We start from the raw sequence: 22,054 nt of genomic DNA on the forward strand, positions 1-22,054 counted from the left end.
GGTGGGGACAGACTTCTGGAGCATTTTCAGAACCCAAATGAAGGGCAGGACCATTGCTGATTGGTTTCAGCATGCTAATTAGAGGCTGAAAATCACCAGGGGAGAACTCTCTCCCTGGATGTACAGAGAGCAATTAGGATTGGAAAGCTGATGGTAAGGGAGGTTCTTCATCTGGTGGCTGGTCCCATGGAGAGTGTCGTCCTGGGCCATCTTACTTCTGCTTGGTCTTGGGGACCTGTGGGCACTTCTCTTGAGCTGGAGGTGGAATGACCTTGGTGGTGCATGGCTCTGGGACCTTAGGATGGCAAGGTTCTGGCACCTTAGGGTGGCAAGGCTCTGGGACCTTTGGGTGGCATGGCTCTGGAACCTTTGGGTGGCATGGCTCTGGAACCTTAGGATGGCAAGGCTCTGGCACCTTAGGGTGGCAAGGCTCTGGGACCTTGGGGTGGCATGGCTCCTGGGGAGGTGGCTGGCAGGGCTGTTTCACCTGCTGCTGATGAACTTGGGGAGGTGGAGTACAGGGCATCTTCTGCTGCTGAGAAGACATGGCTCTGTGATGTGGATAGACCTGGAGAAGAAAGGATAGCTTATGGTTATGTTACCTTGTCAGAAGTCAAGCCCCCTGCTGGAAGTATATGACTTTGAAAGCACTTCAAGAACCTTTCCTCTCCCCCTTCCACCTCTTTCCCATATAGGCTTTGAAACTATCTAGCTTCAAAGACAGAATGGCAGCCAGCTGTTCACCCTTGTTCCCAATGCTTTTTGACCTGCTGGCTCTGCTGAAGGCTTTATCTATGAGCAGAGTCATAGAATTATAGATTTCATACCTATAGAAGGTACTTTAGAGGGTATCTAGTCCACCCCCTTAATTTTACAGATGAGGAAACTGAGAGTAAGAGAGCAAATCCCTTTGAGCATTTCACTAATAGGCAGACATATCTCCTCCCTATCCCCTAACCAGACTCATTTCAGTCTTAGCCTGGTCTCTGCCTCTTGCTAAAGTAACTGGATTTCTGAAGCCATTGAGTAACACTGGTGAATTGTACGTTCCTTACAGGTGAAGATTGGGACAATATTGTCACGGGTGCTCCCATGGCTTTTGACCCTCCCTGTGGTGAAAATAGCAAGGACATTACAAGTCATCATCCATGAGACTAACATGGAACAGAATCTCCAGGCCAATTCATTATCCTTCCCATGAAGTCTGTTCTTCAGTTGGTCAACAAAACTTTATCAAGGGATTTACTAAGAGAACTGCCCAAAGTCACATGGGGATGAGAATCCAGTTTCTGACTCAAAACCTAACCCTCTTTCCACACTATCCTATGTCTCCATTTGAAATAGCCATTATTTCTCTCTCTCTCTCTCTCTCTCTCTCTCTCTCTCTCTCTCTCTCTCTCTCTCCCTCCCTCCCTCTCTCTCTCTCTCTCCCCCACCCACCCTGCCCCAGGTCTCTTTTTCTTTCTCACTATCATTCTATGACTTATTCTTTCTGTCCTCACCAATCCTCCTTGCCTTGACTAGTTCCATACACTCTAACTCTGTTTTACACAATTTTACACAATACAGCATATTTCTAGGATAGATATAAAAAACGTCATTAAGTCATTTTGGGCCTGAGGTGTCTTAGAAAGATTGTAACCCTAATTTTTTTTTCTTAAATCCCATGAAGTACTCTATATTTATGTACAATCATGCTATGTTAAACATCCAAGGTTTATCACTCTCTAGGAAGCCCTCTTTATGGATAATGGTGTTCTAGTGGGCAAAGGACCAGACTAGGAGTCAGGAGACCTATATTCAAGTACCAGCTCTGCTATTAATTAACTATGTAATCTTGAGCAAATCACTTCCTTAGGCTGTAGTTACCTGCTCTAGAAAATGAAAGGATTGGATTATTAGTGATGTCTGACATCCCTTCCAGTCTTGAGATCCTATAGTTCTACAAAACAACCTAAATGAATAATAAATGCATATTAAATGCCAGATCTAGCACAATGGGCCATTTTGCATCAATGCCAATAGACAATGAAATGTCCAATATTGGGTGAGAAGCTGAGGACCCTAACGTAGTTTCTGATTTCTAGTCCCATCCCTGCTACTCCTTAGATTCCTCATGTCTAAAATAAAATTCTACAACTTCAAGACTCTATGGTTATCAAGTTGTCAAGAAAATCAGGGTAGAGAGACTTACCTGGTGTTCACAGAAAAAGGAGCTATATGGCTGCTTGGGTCTGCTGCTGCGTCCTGGATCTGCCGAGAGTCTTTTATATCATACTCTCCCAACCCTGCCTCAAGGAAATGGGATCACTCAGGGCCTTACTGTTTTCATTCTTTCCCTGCCCAAAGTGAATCACCTCAATTTCCCTCAATTACCTGTTGGTCCAGTCTTTATGATGAAAACCACCCACTTAACATTCCTGGCGCCAGTTGAATGACAACGATGTCATCATGGCCTAATCCCCACTGCCCCCCCAACAACCCCCACTTTTCCACATATGGATGGTGGGACCAGGGACAGATTATTCCTAGGAATATTTTCTGAGTTTAATAGGAGAGTGAGGGAGAAATAATAGGGACCTCCTTTGGTGCGATCAGTCTCCCATTCTCCAATGACCCCTAAGTCCATTAGATAAAATAAGATAAAGATCCATTAGATAAAATCTTTTCCTGAGTTCTTTCTTTGTATAAATAGTTTTGCTAGATATTCAGCAATGGCTAGTTGGGGGATGGGGTGTGGAATTCAGACACTGGAAGGGGGCAGCAGTGGTGGTAGAGACAGATTTAATCTTAGAGCATATTATAAACTTCTCAGCAGGAACTTTCAGGCCCCTTTACAAAATGTCCTCTGCCTTTTCTCCTCGATATCTACCATCATTCTTTATACAATTCCCTCCTCAAAAAATCTTGGTTCTAGCCCAGTATACCTGCTGCGCATCTCCTGACCGTGTCTTACCCCATTTTGTTTCTGAGATTTCCATTGGCTGGAAATGAATGGGTACCACCCCATCTCTCCCCTTTCCTCCCCACAGATCTCAGATGCTCTCTCCCCTCCTCATTACCGAGATCAGGCTCTATCTCCTTTCTGAAACATCTTTCATATGCTTCTCTTCCATAAAAACTCTTCAGACTGACCTCGTTACCCGCCATCTCCAGTTCTAGGACTCCATTTTCACTAATCCCTCCCTATCTTTCCAGAATAAAAATACTGTCTTCCTTATCAGGATTCCTTATAAACTGACCCCCCCCCCACTCCCACCCCATATACACACACCAAGAACAAGTCTCTACCTACAAAAGTAACTGAGCACAGAAAATGAGTCAATTATGGGAGGAGGAAACACTAGGCTTGTATGAGTCTCTGGAATATTGTCCCCACTCACTGGGACAACATGAGTCTTAGTACCATTGGGAAAGGATTGAACCAGCCTTGCCTCCTGGGTAGACAAGTCACCTGGACCTCAGATTGGGAACCTTAGGTGGAAATAAAGTTACTTAATACCTGAAATTGCTATTTCTGGCTCTCATTGGCTTGATGTGGGAAGAGTGGTTTAAATTAGCCCAGATGGAAATGAGTGATTCATTCATAATATTCCCCAGTCAGTATGACCAAGACTGGGACAAGCAAATGCTCAAGCATCTTGTGCTTGCCTTCACTGAGTACAGCATTCTTTGTTGACATGTTTACTAGACTGGTAGTTCAAGGAAATGCCATAGATATAACGTACCTGTATTTCAGCAGGCTTTCCTGGAAAAATTCTAGGAGGTATGATTAAGAGGATAATCTGTGAGCATTTAGGAAGGAAAGTGGTGATCACCAGGAGCCAGTCAAGGTTCATTTTTAACAGGTCCTGCCCAGATTAACTTCATCTGCTTTTCTGACAGAGTTACTAGACCAGCAGACCTGGGAAATCCCACCGGCACAATGTCCCTCACTTTCAGTAATCTTTTTTTAGCATTCCTGTGAACAAGATGGGAAAAAATGTAATTGAATGATAATTCATTTAGCTAAATTCATAGCTGATTGAAAGAACAATTCTACTCAAAGAGTACTGATTGATAGTGATATCAACCTAGGAATAAGTCTCTACTTGTGGGCTCAGGAGTCTATGTTCTGTCCTGCCCGATTTTTTTATGACTTCATTAGATGAAGACACAGATAACATGCTTATGAAATTAATGCAGTTCAGTTTGACATAACCTGTATTTAGTAAGTATCTGCTATGTACAGTGTGAGGGACTGGCAAAAAAATAAATAATCAAGCACAGAGACACACACAGAGTAAACGTAAGGGGCTAGAACAGCAGCTGAAGCAAAAAAAAAAAAAGCAGGGGTAGTGATCACGATCAAAGCAAAAGTAAAAATAGATCTAATTAAAAGAGATAAGGAAGGAAACTATATCTTGCTGAAAGGTACTGTAGATAATGAAGTAATATCAATACTAAACACATATGCACCAAATGATATAGCACCTAATTTTTTTAAGGAGAAGTAAGTTACAGGAAGAAATAGGGTATAAACCTATGCTAGCAGAGGACCTCAAGTTTCCCTTCTTAAAATTAGACAAATCTAACCCCCCCCCAAAAAAAAAAAACAAGAAAGAAGTTGAGGAGGTGAATAGAATTCTATGATAGATTTCTGGAGAAAACCAAATGGGAATAAAAAGGCATATACCTTTTTCTCAGCAGCACATAGCACCTACACAACTGATGATGTATTTGGGCATAAAAACCTCACAACCAAATGCAACGAAGCAGAAATATTAAATGCATCCTTTTCAGGTCATAATGCAATAAAAATTATATTCAATAAAGGACAATAGAAGAATAGACTAAAATTGATTAGAAACCAAATAATCTAATCCTAAATAATAAGCAGGTCAAAGAACAAGTTATAGAAACAATCAATAATTTCATTAAAGAGAAAGACAACAATAAGACAACATACCAAAATTTATGGGATATAGCCAAAGCAATATTGAGGTGAAATTTTATTTCTCTGAATTCTTATATCAGTAAAATAGAGAAAGAGCAGATCAATGAATTGGGCATGCAACGAAAAAAGAAAAACTAGAAAAAGAACCAATTAAAAATCCCCGAATAAACACCAGACTGGAAATCCTGAAAATCAAAGGAGAGGTATAAAATTGAAAGTAAGAAAACCAATGAACTAATAAATAAAACAAGAAGCTAGTTTTATAAAAAACAAAAACTTGATAAACCATTGGTTAATTTGATTTTTAAAAAGATAAAAAGAAAACCAAAGTATCAGCATTAAGGGGAGGGGGTGTGAATTCACCACCAATGAAGAGAAAATTAAAATAATTATTAGGAGCTATTTTACCCAATTACATGCCAACAAATCTGACAATCTAACTGAAGTGAATGAATATTTACAAAAATATAAATTGCCCAGATTAACAGAAGAAGAAATAAAATAACCCAATCTTAGAAAAAGAAACTGAACAAATCATCAATGAACTCCCTAAGATAAAATCCCCAGGGTCAGATGGATTCACAAGCAAATTCTACCAAGCATTTAAAGAACAATCAATCCTAATATTATATAAACTATTTAGAAAAAAATAAACAAAGAAGGAGTCCTACCAAATTCCTTTTATGACATAAATATGGTGCTGATACGCAAACCAGGAAGAATGAAAACAGAAAAAGAAAACTATAGACCAATTTCCCTAATTGATATTGATGAAAAAAATTTAGATAAACTACTAGCAGGGAGATTACAGCAATATATCACAAAAATCACACACTATGACTAGGTGGGAATTATGCCAGGAAATCCGGGCTGGTTCAATATTGGGGAAACTATCAGCAAAATTGACCATATCAATAACAAAAACCAACAGAAATCATATGATTATCTTAATAGATGCAGAAAAAACCTTTGACAAAGTACAACAACCATTCCTATTAAAAACACAAGAGAGCATAGAAGTAAATGGAGCTAACCTTAAAATGATAAGTAATATTTATCTAAAACCATCAGTAAGCATTGCCTATAATGGGGAAAAGCCAGAAGCCTTCCCAATAAAATCAGGAGTGAAGCAAGGATGCCCATTATCACTTTAATAATTCAATATTGTACTAGAAATGCTAGCTATGGCAATAAGAGAAGAAAAAGAAATTAAAGGAATTAGAGTAGGCAATGAGAAAACAAAACTATCACTCTTTGCAGATATGATGTTATATTTAGAGAATCCTAGAGAATCAACTAAAAAAACTAGTTGAAGTAATTAACAACTTTAGTAAAGTTGTAGGATACAAAATAAACCCATGTAAATCATCAGCATTTCTATGTGTTACCAACAAAGTCCAGCAGCAAGAAATAGAAAGAAAAATTCCATTTAAAATAACTGTAGACAACATAAAATACTTGGGAGTCTACCCACCAAGACAAACCCAGAACTGTATAAATGCAATTATAAAACACAAAAATTTTCGTAAAAATAAAGTCAGAGCTAAACAGCTAGAGAAATATTAATCGCTCACAGGTAGGCAGAGTCAGTATAATAAAAATGACAATTCTACCTAAATTAATTTACCTATTCGGTTCCATACCAATCAAACTTATTTTATAGAGCTAGGAAAAAATAATTTAAAATTTCATCTGGAAGAAAAAAAGGTGAAAAATATCAAGGGAATTAATAGGGGAAAAAATGTAAAGGAAGGTGGCCTAGCCATAGCAGACCTCAAACTGTATTATAAAGTGATAATTATCAAGACAATCTGGTATTGGCTAAGAAATAGAGTGGTAGATCAGCGGAATAGATTAAGTACACAATGTCTGATAAGCACAAAGATCCAAGCTTTTAGGACAAGAACTCATTATTTGACAAAAAATGCTGGGAAAACTAGAAAACAATGTGACAGAAACTAGGTATAGACTGACATCTCATACCAAATAACAAAATAAGGACAAAATGGGTACATGATTTAGACATAAAGGGTGAGACCATAAGCATGGAATAGTTTTACGTGTTAGATCTATGGATAAGGGAAGAATTTAAAGCCAAACAAGATATAGAAAGCATTACAACATGTAAAATGGATCATTTTGATTTTATAAAATTAAAAAGTTTTTGCACAAACAAAACCAATGTAACCAAAATTAGAAGGAAGGCAGAAAATTGGCAGGGGGGGGGAGCATTAATAGCAAGTATCTCCAATAAATATATAGAGTATCTCAAATATATAGAGAACTGAATCAAATTTATAAAAATACAAGTCATTCTCAAATTGATAAATGATCAGAGGGCATGAACAGGCAGTTTCCAGAAGTAATCAAAGTTATCTATTGTTATATGAAAAAATGTTCTAAAACCACTATTGATTAGAGAAATGGCAATCAAAACAACTCTGAGGTACCACCTCACACCTATCAGATTGGCTAACATGACAAAAAAGGAAATGATAAATGTTAGAGGAGATGGGGGAAAACTGGAATACTAATGTACTGTTGGTGGAGTTGTGAAGTGATCCAACTATTCTGGAGAGCAATTTGGAATTATGCCCAAAGGGCTATAAAAATGTGCATACCCTTTGGTCCATCAAAACCACTGCTAGACCTATATCCCAAGAGATTTTTTTTTAAAGGCAGAGGGAGGATCTATTTGTACAAAGATATTTATAACATCTCTTTTTGTGATATAGCTAAGAACCGGAAATTGAGAGGATGCCCATCAGTTGGGGAATGGCAGAACAAGTTGTAGTATGTGAATGTAATGGAATGCTGGGCTATCAGAAATGACAAGCAGGATGATTTCAGAAAAACCTGAGAAGACTTACATGAATTGAAGCAAAGTGAAGTGAACAGAACCAGGAGAACATTATACATAGTAACAGCAATATGGTATGATGAAGAATTGTAAATGACTTGGCTATTCTCAGCAGTACAATGATTCAAGACAACCCCAAAGGATTCACAATGAAAAATGCTATCCCCCTCCAGAGAAAGAACCAATGTTGTCTAAATACAAATGGAAGCATACTATTTTTCTCTTTCTTTCTTTCTTTCTTTCTTTCTTTCTCTTCCTTCTTTCTTTCTTCCCAGTCTTCTTGCATAAAATGACTAATATGGAAATGTTTTATATGATTGCACATGTGTAACTGATATTAGATTGCTTACCATCTCAGGGAAGGGAGAAGGAAGGGAAGGAGGCTAGACTTTGTAACTCAAAACTTTAAAAAAAATTCTTTAAAAGAATGTTAAAAATTGTTTAATGTGTAATTGGGGGGAAATATTTTTTTTTAAATTAAAGTCACTTTCTTCAAGAAGTTTACATTCTAGTAAGGGGATAGAACATATACCCAGATTTTTGTTATTCAGTCATTTTTCAGTCATATCTAATTCTTTGTGACCCCATCTGTGATTTTCTTGGCAAAGTTATTGGAATAGTTTGCTATTTCCTTCTTCAGCTCATTTTACAGATGAGAAAACTGAGGCAAACAGGGTTAAGTGACTTGCCCAGGGTCACACAGCTAGTAAGTGTCTGAGGCCAGCTTTGAACTCAGAAAAATGAGTCTTCCTGACTCCAGACCAGGTGCTCTATCTACTACACCACCTAGCTGCCCTATATACACAGACAAATAAATACAAAATACACACAATAAACAGAGTGATCAGGAGAGGGAGAGTGCTGACAAATGGGGAGAAGAAAAGTCTTTATTTGGAGGAGGCATTTGAACTGAGTCTTGAAGGAAGCTGGAGATGCCAAGACTGGAAAGGAGAGCTGTCATTTGGGATGATAGAATCAGGATCTAAAAAAAACTCACAACAGGTTTGAATCCCAAGTGGAATCTACCAGGAGATAACATTCAATTAAGGATAAATGTCAAACCTAGCACTTAAATTCAATTGCCAAGGGACAGGATGGAGAAGACCTTGCTTAACAGTAGAACACGTGAAAAAGACGTCAGAGTCATGTTTGCCTGAGTCAGCAGACTGGCATGGTAGCCAAAAAGTTTAGTCAGCCTTAGTCTGCCCCAATATACGAATAGGACATCATATTTGCCCTGGATTCTGGCCTTGTCTAGCAACATCTCAGAAGGACAGAACCCTAGAATCTCAAGACATATAATGATCAATTGAAGAGCTAGTAGTGTTTAACATGGAGAAGGGAAGATATGACAAAGAATGGGGGAAGGGAAGGGAAGGAATAATCATTGCAAAATATTTAGAAAACTTTCACGTGAAAAAACTACTAGACTTATTCTGTGCAGTTCCAACTTTAAGTCTGGTGTTCATTGTGATATACCACAAAGGAATACATTTCTGTGACACCATGAGATGACTGGCCTAACTAGAGGCAGAGGGTATGTGCTAGGGAATAGTGAGAAATAAGGATTTAAGACATTCATTTGAGTATCCCCTCATCTACTTTTCCCTCACCCAGGAAGACTTGGCTTGAGGAGTCAGAACTTAATGAGGTGAAGCCACACAGAAGGAAGATGCAGAAATATTGGATACTCTATAAAGAAATAAAAAGTCTCTACAAAGTCCTGTCTCTGTTGGGACTTACACTTTAATAAGGAAGGTGATTGGCACATACATACATGTATTCTTGGACTCCTAGAGATTAGTTTAACCCCAGTCAAAAACCAGACCATTTGCCATTGCTCAGAAACTCCACCATCTTAAAAATCTTCCTTATTTACCCCTCCCCAGCCTTCACCCCTTCCACCTGACTGAGAACCCTTCTTTATTCCTTAAGCCACCAAAACATACAGACCACATTAGCGTGCATTTGGTGATATGGAGGTTTGACAATTTCCTTCAGTCAGGGTTCTATCCACCCACTTAGTTATAGCATGTGCTCCCTGAGGCCAGGAATCTTTCTATATATATCCTCCCCACCCAAAACCTACTACTAATTGGCTCAGTTGCCTTGGGTTTCGGGGTCTTTAAAAAAAACTACTCCAAAGGGGCTAGAGGGAGAGAGAGAATTTGGAACTCAAATTTTTAAAAAAATAAATGTTATTAAAAAAAGTATTTTAAAAAAATCTCTCCTAGATCTACTACATCGGGTACTTACTAATAAGTTCATTGAATTGAATTGAAGCAATCACCCTGATACCTTTCTTTTCCTCAAGGTTCCCACATCATGCACAAGATAGGGGCTTCAGAATTATGGAATGTGATAAATGTAAGACCATCTCCCTACAGTGGGATGCATAGTTTCTCCTAGAGACGAGGCAAACCAATACCTGATATTCTGATAGTTCTGTACGGTATACAAAGAATGTTCTTCATAACAGCCATGTGAGGTTGGTAGAACATATGTCATAGAGTCAGAGAATCTCTGAATTGGAGAATTTTAGAACAGCAGCTATGTAGAAATTAAGCAAACTCTCTCTGAAGTAGTGAGCTACCCGTCACTCATTAGAAGCATTCAAGCAGTGGTTTGAGGCCTACCTGTCAGGAGTATCACAGAGAAAATTGCTGCTTTGGTAGATGATTCCAACCCTAGTACCCTACAAAACTCCTACTTATTTATAATACTTTAAAATTTATTAAGCACTTTCTTCAAAACAACCCAGTGAAGCAAATAGGGCAGGTAATATTATCCTGTGGCTGCCACAACCTGTAATGTGTACAAAGCCAGTCCCTTCAGCTCTCAATCATTACCTTAAAAACCCCAAGCATCCAATTAGTAAACTGAAAGGCTCTATATCACACAGCAAACTCCACCTAAATAGTCTTCTCTTGCATGGAGGGCAAAGGGGTACACCCTGAGAGCAGTCCTAACCCCATCTTTAGGAGCCACCTGTGGTTTCTCTCCCAGAAGGAGGAAGGCATCTAAGCCCACACAGAGTAGAAGGCAGGGTGTGAAGCCTGTCCTCTCTCCTTTCCATCTCTATTCCAGGCTTTAGGAACTGAAGACAGAATAGAAAGAAATCAAAGGGTATATTTCAGGTACAACAAGTAGTCTAGATTGGCAGCAGGGAACAGAATATCTCTATCTAGCTGGAGATAAGATGAGGGGTTTGGAAAACAGGTCACCAGCATGGCATGCTGTGACAGTGATAGAGGACTCCAGCTGTGCTCATATCTCTTAGAGTTCTCCCTCTGCCAGCAACAGAGAGAGCAAACAATACCCTGGCTTGCCTTAATGATCATTCCATCCTTCAAAAGGTAGAGGAACCAACAAAATGGGCTGATAAGATCTGATCCTCATTGATGAGGAGAAACTGGTTGCTGGGGAGGAAATGATGAGCTCACTGGAGAGAAATATCTGTAGGTATCAATCAATCAACTTTACACCAGGGACTGTGCTTAGCACTGGAGAGACAAATAGAGGCAAAGGACAATCCCTGTCCTCAAAGAGCTTGTAATTCAATGGACAAGACAATGTGTAAACAAATATACACAAAGCAAGCTATGCACCAAATAAATAGGAAATAATCAACTGAGGGAAGGCACTAGAATTAAGAGGGATTAGGGAAGGCTTCCTATAAATGGGAGGATTTTAGTTGGGACTTAAAGGAAGACAGAGAGGTGTAATACATAAAGGTAGCTGAAATATTTTTAATGGAGATCAAATATTGGTTGGATTGGATGACCACTAAGATGTCATTTACCCAAGAAGATCACTCTAACCCTGCAGCCTCTTCGTCTGGTCAGTCAGATCCTCCATTTAAAGGGCACCCATGTTCATTCCTCCATTCCTCTCTGTACTACACTCCTGACTCTATGGACTCCTTTCTCCATGAGTACCTTCTTCAGGTTCCTTTTAAGTGTTGAATTCCCATTAGAATGTAAGCTCCTCTAGGTCAGGGACTTCTTTTCTTTTTTGTTTCTATTCTAAAAGGGCCAAGGTCCCCCATTGCATCCTGGGCCATCTCCAGTCATTCTGGTGAATATCAGGCCACTTGGACCCAGATTGCTCTGGAGGAGAAAGTGAGGCTGGTGACTTCAAAGTCAACTGCAAGTTATGTCATCATTTCCTTGATGTCGTGGTCCTCTTTGAAAAAGAAGGACACACACAACCTGTGAGTAGATTGAGCTGCCTGAAAGGGGACCCAGCTAGTTGGGTAATTCAGCTCATCCTCTCCCTCTCTCTCTCCCTCTCCCTCTCCCTCTCCCTGTCCTTCTCTCCACAGGAAGGTAAATTTTGATGGCCAGAAGCTGCCCACTTAACTTGGGGTTTACAGGCTAGATTCCTTCCTTCCTTCCTTCCTTCCTTCCTTCCTTCCTTCCTTCCTTCCTTCCTTCCTTCCTTCCTTCCATCTTTCCTTCCTTCCTTCCTTCTTTCCTTCCTTCCTTCCTTTCTAGTTCACTCTGAAGCTCAGAGATTGGGCCACAATAGGTCCCTGCCCAAGCTCCACTTAACAGCTGTATTTTGGGCCCTCCTGGCTTAGAGTGAAGGTCAATGATAACTGTATCTCTTTGGAACAGCAACCCTGAGAGTTTTCCCCTCCCAGCTTGATTTTTTTTCTCTTTCTTTCTAATTAAAGGGGCCAGCCTTTGACTCACTTCTTAAAGAGGCCTATACACTGAAAGGGACTTACCTCGCTCAAAGTAAGAACCTGAAAAGACCTTAGTCTAAAAGGGCCAGGGTCTCCCATTGCATTCTGGGCCATCTCCAGTCATCCTGAGGAATATCAGGCCGCTGGACCCAGATGGCTCTGGAGGAGAAAGTGAGGCTGGTGACCTTGCACAGCCCTCTCTCACTCAAATCAGTCAACTGCAGGTCATGTCATCATTTCTCTGATGTCATGGTCCTCTTTGAAAACAAAGGACAAACACAACTTTTTTCTATTTGTATGTACTTAGCATAGTTTCTGGCACACAGCAGGCCCTTAAATGCTTTTTTGACTGGACTTACCCTCCCTGGTCCTCAGTTCTCTCATCTGTAAAATTACTAACTCTAGCTCTATGAGCCTATAAAACCCTAGATTTTTAAAAATATAATGCAGAATGTGTAATGGTCAACTATAAGACTTAGTTCTTCTCAGCAATGCAATGATCCAAGACAATTCCAAAAGAATCATGATGGAAAATGCTATCCACATCCAGAGAAAGAACTATGGAGTCTGACTGCTGATGGAAGAATACTATTTTCACTTTTTTTGTTGTTTTTTTGTTTTTTCTTTCTCATGGTTTTTCCCTTTTGTTCTGATTCTTCTTTCACAACATGACTAATATGGAAATATGTTTAACATGATTGTATATGTATGACCTATATCAGATTGCTTGCTGTCTTGGGGAGGGAGCAGGGTTGGGAGGGGAGAAGTAAAATTCGTAACTCAGAATCTTATAAAAATGAATGTTGTAAACTATCTTTATATGTAACTGGAAAAAAATAGAATATCATTAAGTTAAAAAAAGATAATGCAGAAGATGAAAACATGAGCAAACAATGAAGGATAAATACAAAAAAAATGGCATAAGTGCCATGCAACAATTGTGTTAAGAGCACTAAAGTTCAGAATGAGTTGAGGCTGTTGAGAAAAGCTAAGGATGTAAAGGGATGGAAAGAGAGACAGACAGAGAGACAGAGAAACAGAGAGACAGAGACTGAGAAACAGACAAAGAGAGAGAGAGAACTTTTTGTTTTTTTGTTTTTTGGTGTTTTGGTGGGTTTTTTTTTTTTAAGTTATACCTGGGGGGAAATAGTTGGATCAAAAAAGTGTTAGGACTACTGCTTGGTTTGGGTGGGGTGATGGTAACCAACAAGGAAGTTTTAACAAATACTTAATAAGCACCTACTATGTGCCAAACTCTGTGCTAAGCATCTGGAGGTACAAAGAAAGGCGAATCTCAAGGAGTACATAGTCTGATAGGGGAGACAGCGTGTGAACAACTACATACAAACAAGACAGATATAGATATAGTTATATAGGATAAATTAGACATAATCAGCAGACAAGAGACACCAGCATTAGTAGGACTAAGAAAGGCTTCTAGAAGAAGGTCAGATTTTTAGCTGTGACTTGAAGGAAGCCAGGGAAGTAAGGAAGCCAGGAGGTGCAGACAAGGAAAGAATTCTAGACTTGGGGAATAAAGTGTCATGTTAGCAACACCAAAAAAAAGCAGTGTCACTGAATTATCGAGTACATAGAGAGGAGTAAGGTATTAGAAGACTGGGGGTTAGGTTCTTCAGGGCTTTAAAAGACAAACAGAAAACTAAGTATTTGAACCTAAAGGCCACAGAGATCTACTGGAGCTCATGGAACATGGGGAGGAACACGGTAAGACCTGTGCTTTTGGAAGATCATTTTGATAGGTAAGTGGAGAATCGACTGCAGCAGATCGAGATGTACAGGAGAGAGACCAACCAGCAGGTTATTGCAGCAATTCAGGGTGAGTTTATGAAGGCCTAATCAGGATGGCATCAGGGTCAGGAGAGAAAAGGCAGCATGTGCAGAGATGTTACAAAGCTAAAACTGACAAGACAGCAACAGATTGGGGGCAGGATGGTGATGAGAGCAGAGGAGCCTGGAAAACTGGGAGGATGGTCCTTGATGATAATAAGGAAGTTAAGAATAGGGGAGGATTGGGGTGATGGAGTAATGAGTTCAGTTTTGGACATGTTGAGTTTAAGATGTCTATGGGATACTTGTGGTAACTATGTGGGTTCAGTGGGTAGAGCACTAGACCATGTGATTTAGTGGATAGTGCACTAGACCAGGAGTCAGAAGGACCTGAGTTCAAATGTGCCACTAATTAGCTGTCACTTAGCAAATCACTTAACCCCAATCGCCTCTTAAAAAAATGCCTATGGAATGTACAGTTCAAGATGTCCAATAAGCAGAACACAGAACTGCTCAACTCTTAATTTTCTTCTCTTTTCTTTAATAAGAAAAAATTATATTAGGAAATGATTAATAGGGAGTAGATAACAAGGATCATTAGCTGCCCTTGATGAGCTCAAGTTCAAGGCTGAGATGAGAAGGGCAAATGCCTCAATTTTCAAAAATGGAAAGAGAATGGAGTTTGCAAATTCTAGTCCAGTGATTTGACTTTGGGAGAGGGGAGAGCACCCACAGGAATCTAGAATGTGCAATATCCCATCATTAAAGGGATAGCGACTGAACATTTAGGAACAGAAGCAGTGATCACGAAGAGGCAGCCCTACTTCATGAAGAACGTGTCATTCCAGGCTAACCACATTTTGGCTTTGACAAGTTTACCAGAGTTATAACTAGGAACCAAAGTTCCTGGGACAAATTCAGCTTAATGGGGGTTGACAGAGGGAGTGTCAGCATAGGGGACAATGTGACCTTACCCAATAACTGGTATTCTCAGTCAGTAAATCAACAACAGTTGATTTACTATGTGCTTACTATGTGCCAGGCACTGTCCTAAGTGCAGGGAATACAAAACAAAAAGAAATATAATTTCTATCTTCAAGGAACTTACTTTTAATGGGAAAGATAGTTCAAAAAAACCCAAAAATTTGAAAAACTGGGCCTGGTAGGAAATGAAGAGACAGATGCCCTGGGTACCCTCCTAAAATGGAGGTTCTGGGAGAGCCTCCTCAATCCAGTCCTAAGGAGGAGCCCCGGGGGCATAGGGTATTTCTGGGTGTGAATTCCAGGGCTGATGTAATCTTCCAGGAAGAAGAAGTTTCTGGAGCAGTGGTTCAGTGGATAGAGCACCAGAGCAGGAGTCAGAAGTATCAAATCAGAGTTCAAATCTGGCCTCAGACACTAATAAGCTGTCCCTTAACAAGTCACTGAAGGAGTGCAGACTGGGGAGGAATGGCCTCTGCTTAAAGATTTAAATGAGGGCAGGGAATCCACCACCCCCTGAGGAAGTTCAGTTCTCTTTTAGACGGCTCTGCTTGTTAGGAAGTTTGTCTTGACATCAAATCCAAATCTGTCATTTTGCCCCTTCCACCCACTGCCCCTGGTTCTCTCATCTGGAGATAAACAGCCTCTCAAATAAAGAGTTGTCATGTCACCTCTGAGATGTCTCTTCTCCAGGCTAAATGCTCCCCAGCAAGGGGATGTTGTAGATTTAGTTTACTTATATTTTAGCAAAAATCCCTCAAGCTATTCTGCCAGAAAACATGGAGATAGACAGTGTGTTCAACTAGACAATAACGTACATAGGTGGATTTAGAACTTCCTGCATGACTGGACCCAAGGTATAAATCATTAGTGATTCAATGTCACGTTGTAAGAAGTTATCCAGGGCTGTACCCCAGGGATCTCGGGCTTGTGCTTGAACCTGAGCTGTTTAACATAGTCACCAATGACACAGGGGTGGGAGGGGCGGGCAGGGACATTGCCTTTTAAAGTCCCTCACAACCAGGCCCCTTCCTACCATTCTAAGCTTCTTACACTTTGCTCCCCTCCAAAATTTTCAGAGAGCCAAGAACGCTGTTCCTCACCCATGACATTCCATCTACCCACTCCAGTTCTTTTCACTGCCTCATTACATATGCCTGGAATGCTCTCCCTCTTTGCCTCCACTTCCTCTCTTCCATAGCTTCTTCCAAAATTCAGGCCAAATCTCCTGCAAGAGGCCTTTCTTGTCCAACCCCTTCCTCCTCTAACGTCTTCCTTGTGAGACTACCTCCAAAGAGTAGTCACTATACAAATGTTATTTTTTATTATTATAATAATGTATTATTACTCACTCATTATTATAAAAACTATTCATTAGCAGTAGTATCTTGCACATACATAGTTGTTTGCTTATTGTCTTCCCCTTTAGAATATGATCTCCCTGAAGGTAAGGACTGTGTTTTTGCCTTTCTCGGTATCCCCAGGGTTTAGCACAGTACCTGGCACGTGGCAAATGCTCAACAAATGCCACTGTTGTTGTTGTAGTGTTGTTTTGTTCTGATGATGATGATAATGATGATAATGACGATGATGATGAAGAAGAATATCATTAGTTAAGTATGTAAAATGAGTAGGAGAGACAGCAGCTTTTCTAACAACAAAAAAAAAAGATCTTGGGCTTTTAGTGGACTCCAAACTCAACTTTTGCTGTTCAGTCATGTCTAACTCTACACTTCATTTGGGATTTTCTTGGCAGAGATACTGGACTGGTTGCCATTTCTTTCTCTGGCTCATTTTTACAGATGAGGAAACTGAGGCAATGTTAGGCTATATTAAGAGAAACATGGCTTCCAGACATTAGGAGTGATGGTCCCACTGTACTCTGCCCTGGTCAGGCTATGGCTGGAGCATTGTGCACAATTCGGGCTGCTATAGTTTAGGAGTTAAAGAAACACTGATTAAGTGCCTGTTGTGTGCCAGACACTGTAGCAGTGCCAGGAATGCCCAAGCAAAATAATCCATGACCTCAGGGAGCTTACATTCTGAAGAGACATTGATAAGGAGGAAGGTCTCCATGGAACAGTAACCAAGACAACAAATGGCCCTGAGATTATACCTCGTGAAGAAAGCAGGAAGAGTTAGCCTAAAGAAATGGAGATTTAGAGGGAACAAGAAAGCTATCCTTGTCCTGTGGAAGAATATTAGGCTTGTTCTTCTGGGTCCAGGAGGAATTATATATGTCAGTTGAAATGGCAGATTGATTCTTGATGTAAGGGAGAGGGAAGGAGAAAGCAACCTTCCCAATAACTTCAATTATCCAAAGGTGAAATGGGCTGTACTAGGAGGTACCACCTTCCACTTCACTGGAGGTCTTCAAGGAAAGCGTATCTGACCACAAGCTGTGTGTATTCTAGAACAGTTTCTTGTTCAGGAATGGGTTGGATAAAATGGCCTTTGAGTTGTCTTCCAATTCATATATAATACAGGCAGCTAGGTGCCACAGTAGATAGACCAGTAGCCCTGAAGTCAGGAGGATTTGAGTTCAAATCCAGCCTCAAACACTTACTAGCTATATGACCCTGGGTAAGTCACTTAATCCCAATTACCTATATATATATATATATATATATATATTTAATAAATTCGACCTATAGCTTTCAAAGCTATCCTGCTGGTCTGGCTCTGGCTTCCCTTTTGTCCTCTTCTGTGCATTTTTTAAAAGTTGACTTTCTTCCATTTCTTCCTTCCTTTCTTTCTTCTTTCCACATCTTACTTCTACTTCTATTTCTCTCTCTCTTTTCTTTCCTTTCTTCTTTCTTTCTTTTTTTATTTTCTTTCCCACTATCCTTATCCTCTTCTTTCCCTCCAATCCTACCACCATTGAAGAGGAGGATTAAGGGAGGAGTGGAAACCTTATATAATCAAATATGTATAACCAAGCAAAACAAATTCCCACATTGAACATGTCCAAAAATGTAGCTCCATCTTATTCTGTACACTAAGTTCGTCACCTCTCTCAAGGTAGAGAGTTCTTCATCCTCAGTCCTTTGGAATTAATTCAACCACACCTACCTTTAGGGGTTAGAGAGAAGAGGAAGAGCCAGTGAAGGAGTCATCAGAGGACTATCATATGGTAAAGGGGTTCAATTTGTCCTGTGGCCTACACAGAGGACACAACTAGGAGCAGTGAGCAGAAGTTGCAGAAAAGCAGATTTAGGTTCCATGAGGAAAATGTAAGAGAAAACTTTGTAAGCTTTGCAACTGTCCAATGCTGAATGAGCTGCCTCAGGAGGTAGCAGGTTCAGTAGCTATCTGTAGTCAAAGATTAAATGGCCATTGACCAGTGGATTTTGGAAGTGCTTTTTGTAAAATGTGAGTCAGACTTGCTTATTTATGAGGTTTCTATCAACTATAACAGTCTGTGATGCTTTATGATTTTTTTAAAAATTGGCATTTCAAGATGTAAAAGGAGGTCTAGTGGAGAGTGGTATTTTGGAAACCAAGGGAAGAGAAAACATGGGGTAACAGAAGATGGTCCACAGTGTCAACATTTGCAGAGGTCAAGGAGGACCATGACCCGAAGCAGGAAGTTATATTTCACAATCAGAGACCTTTGAGAGGACAGCTTCAAGAGGGTACTGGGGTTGGAATACAAATCACAAGGAGCCAAGGAATGTTGGCATTGGTTGGTAGCCAACTTTTCAGGAAAGTGAGCAGTGAAGAAGTGAAAGAAAAGTGGAGCATTAGCCAGATAGGGCAAAATGGTGAAAACCTAGAAGACTACTAAGACTGAGAAGAACTGGACATAGCGAGGAGCAAATCCTTGGAGAAATAGAGACTGAAGATGAATAAGACAGGGAATGGCCACCAAAATACAATCTTAGAGACTGTATAGGAGCTAATGGGATAAAGAGTGAATTCATTCATTCATTAATCATTGTTTAAAATAAATTGTTTTTATTATTTTTTGTTTTTGCTGAATGAGCATTTGTAAAGGACCTACTATGTTTCAGGTACTTTGCTAGATTTTTGGAATACAGAGACAAAAACAAAACAGCACTTGTCTTCATGGAATTTATGTTCTATTGGAAGAAGACAACATATACACAAATAAGGAAGTACAAAATACATACAAGCAACTATGAAGTCGTTTGGGGGGGGGGCGGTGATATTAGAATGGGGAGATCAGGAAAGGCCTTTTGTAGCAGGTAGCACCTGATTTGAGCCTAGGATTCTAAGAGGCAGAGGTAAGGAAGGAGCAAGTTCCTGCCAAAAAGGGATAGTTTGTTCAAAGACACTGAGATGGAAGTTCTGAGAACACCAAATGGACCAGCATGGCTGAAATATGGGATATATGAAGGGTAGTGATGTCAAGTCAGTCTGAAAATGTAGACTAGAGCTGGACTGCAAAGGGCTTCAAAGGTCAAGTGGAAAACTATCTTATAGTTTATCCCAGAGGCCATAAGATAAAAACATATGGTCAGGCTCATACTTCAGAAAAAGTTTTGCAGGTGATTTGAAGACTCAATTGACGAGGGGTGAGACTGGAGGCAGGAAGGCTAATGAGAAGGCCTAGTCTCTGGCCTCGGTGAAGTTGAAAGCTCAAGCCATCTGCTGTACAGTGTGGGGACTGAGGGCAGGAGGAGAGAGAGGAAGGTTTGGAACAGTGACAGTGAGAAATGAGATAAGGAGTCGATTTTAGTCTGGTTGTGAGGTTAAGACGCAAATCATTTCACGTCATCTCCAAGGTCATTTACAGGTCTAACGATCTATGTTCCTGTGATTCTATAGGACCTTTGCCCTTGGGGAGTTAATGTTCTAGTTAAGGGGACTGGTACACTACTATACCCAAGGACTAAATTCAGCTGTCATGGACTGTTTTTGTATGGCAGCTAAGAGTGATGTTTATTTGCAAATATGACAAAACTTTATTTTAAAATGTAAAAACCGTTCTTTGCTCCTGGGCCATACAAAAACAGTCCCAAGATGGATTTGATCCTGGGGCCTTAGTCTGATGACCCCTGAAGCTGGAAGAAATCCGAGGATCTGGGGTACTAGTCAAAGAACTTTAAAAAAGTCACAATCTCTCTCAGCTTCAGTTTCCTCACTTGTAAAATAGGATACTGTCTACCTCACAGGATTGCCATGAGGAAAATGTCTTGTAAGCCAGGAAGCATCATAGAAATGTGAATTGCCATTGTAATTTCTCATAGATGATAGAAAAGATAAACAGCAGGTAAGTGTTTTCTGTGTTTGTTTATTTCTCTGTGTGTGCGTGTGTGTATTTTTATTTCTTCCCTTGTTTGTTGTTTCTTCAGCTATGTCTGCTTCAGGTGTATAGGGGGCTGGGAGGCGGGGCAGGGTGCTTCTACTGTTGGGCAGGTGAACTTCTTCTGGGGAAGGAAATCCACGTCCACAGATAGGCTTCATGCAGTCCCCCTTTCCTGTCCTGCCAAAACAGATATTGAACATCTCATACCATCACACCACCTAAGCATCTGGAACCTAGCTGTGGTACTCCCAGGTCTGTACCACTGGGGAATATTGTGGTCCTGTGAACTCCCCTGCATGGGAATCCAGATGGAGAGTCCTTGGGCCCCAGAGTTCCTAGTGAAGTGGAATAGGGTGCAGGTGGGAGCTTCAGTGCGTGGGGCAAATGTTGGCTGTCTTGGAAACATGCCAATGGATTGGCCCAAATTCAGCCAGAGTCTTTGGAAGTAATTAATTCCCACCTGGGGTAGTAGGCAGAGTACTTCCAAATACTCAAACTCCACCCTCCCCAGAAGGCAGTTGAGTGACTTGCAGAGGCTTGATCTTTCCCTGAAATCATTAAGTCAATCAGTCAAATGAGATAGAGAGATAACAAGTCAGTGACACAGTCAGTTGTCAATAGGACAGCCAGACAGCCAACTTCATGTTCTGAGCTGGGCTCACAGACAACACTTTTCTGGTAGACTCCCAAAAGGAAGTCTGAAAATCAGGCTCTGATCAGCCTTGAAAGTGATGAGTGCTGGATTTGGAGTCAAGCAAAGACCTGGCTTCCCATTTCATCCCTTATGGGAAGTCACTTAAGTTCATCAGGCTCAATTTTTCCATCTGTTAAAATTGGAGCTTGGAGGAGATGGCACCTGAGGTACCTTCTAGCTCCAGGCCAAGAGTCCTTAACTTTTGTTGTGTCATGGACCCCTCTGACAGTCTCTCAAAGCCTATGGACCCATCCTCAGAAAAATGTCTTTAAATGCATAAAATAAAATACATAGGACACCTCTTTCCTAACCTGCAGTTTCACATTTCCAATTGCCTAATAGAATTTTCTTACTGGATGTCTTATTGCTGCTGTTGCTGCTGCTGCTGCTGGTACAACTAGATGACACAGTGGTAGAGTGCCAGCCTTGGAGTCAGGAAGACTCATCTTCCTGAGTTCAAATCTGGCCTCAGACACACATTAGCTGTGTAACCCTGAATAAGTCACTTAACCCTGTTTGCCTCAGTTTCCTTATCTTTCAAATGAACTGGAGAAGGAAATGGCAAACCACTCCAGTATCTCTGCCAAGAAAACCCCAAGTGGTATCATGAAGAGTCAGATGTCACTGAAAACAACTGAAAAACAACACAAAGGAAATCAAAGATAAGTAGAAATAAAAATGTATTTTTCCCCATTCAAGTTGGTAGACCTCCTGAAATCTGGGGTCCATGGAGCCTGTATTAATAACCTCTGCTCTAGGACTGTGATCCTAAGGTGCTTAGAAAGTCTGAATTTGTCCTAGAATCATTCAGGCAGTAAAGGAGCCAATCATTG

At 40.4% G+C, this 22,054-nt stretch overlaps 1 protein-coding gene across 1 annotated transcript; it reads right to left on the reverse strand.

Annotated features, from left to right (window-relative positions):
- Nucleotides 1-211: 211 nt before the first annotated feature.
- LOC118846913 (cornifin-B-like) lies at nt 212-547 on the reverse strand. The gene is made up of 2 exons (XM_036755590.1): nt 440-547; nt 212-391 (listed from the first exon to the last, which is right to left on the reverse strand). The coding sequence occupies exons 1-2, from the start codon at nt 545-547 to the stop codon at nt 212-214; spliced, it is 288 nt and encodes a 95-aa protein (XP_036611485.1).
- Between the last annotated feature and the right edge of the window lie 21,507 nt (nt 548-22,054).

This window comes from Trichosurus vulpecula, chromosome 4 (genome assembly GCF_011100635.1).
Source record: "Trichosurus vulpecula isolate mTriVul1 chromosome 4, mTriVul1.pri, whole genome shotgun sequence".
Taxonomy (NCBI): domain Eukaryota; kingdom Metazoa; phylum Chordata; class Mammalia; order Diprotodontia; family Phalangeridae; genus Trichosurus; species Trichosurus vulpecula.

Coding starts and splice junctions, on each gene's coding strand:
- LOC118846913 (XM_036755590.1), bottom strand. CDS start 547: ATGTCTTCTCAGCAGCAGAAGATGCCCTGTACTCCACCTCCCCAAGTT. Junction 392..439: donor AGGAGCCATGCCACCCCAAG/GTCCCAGAGCCT, acceptor TGCCATCCTAAG/GTTCCAGAGCCATGCCACCC.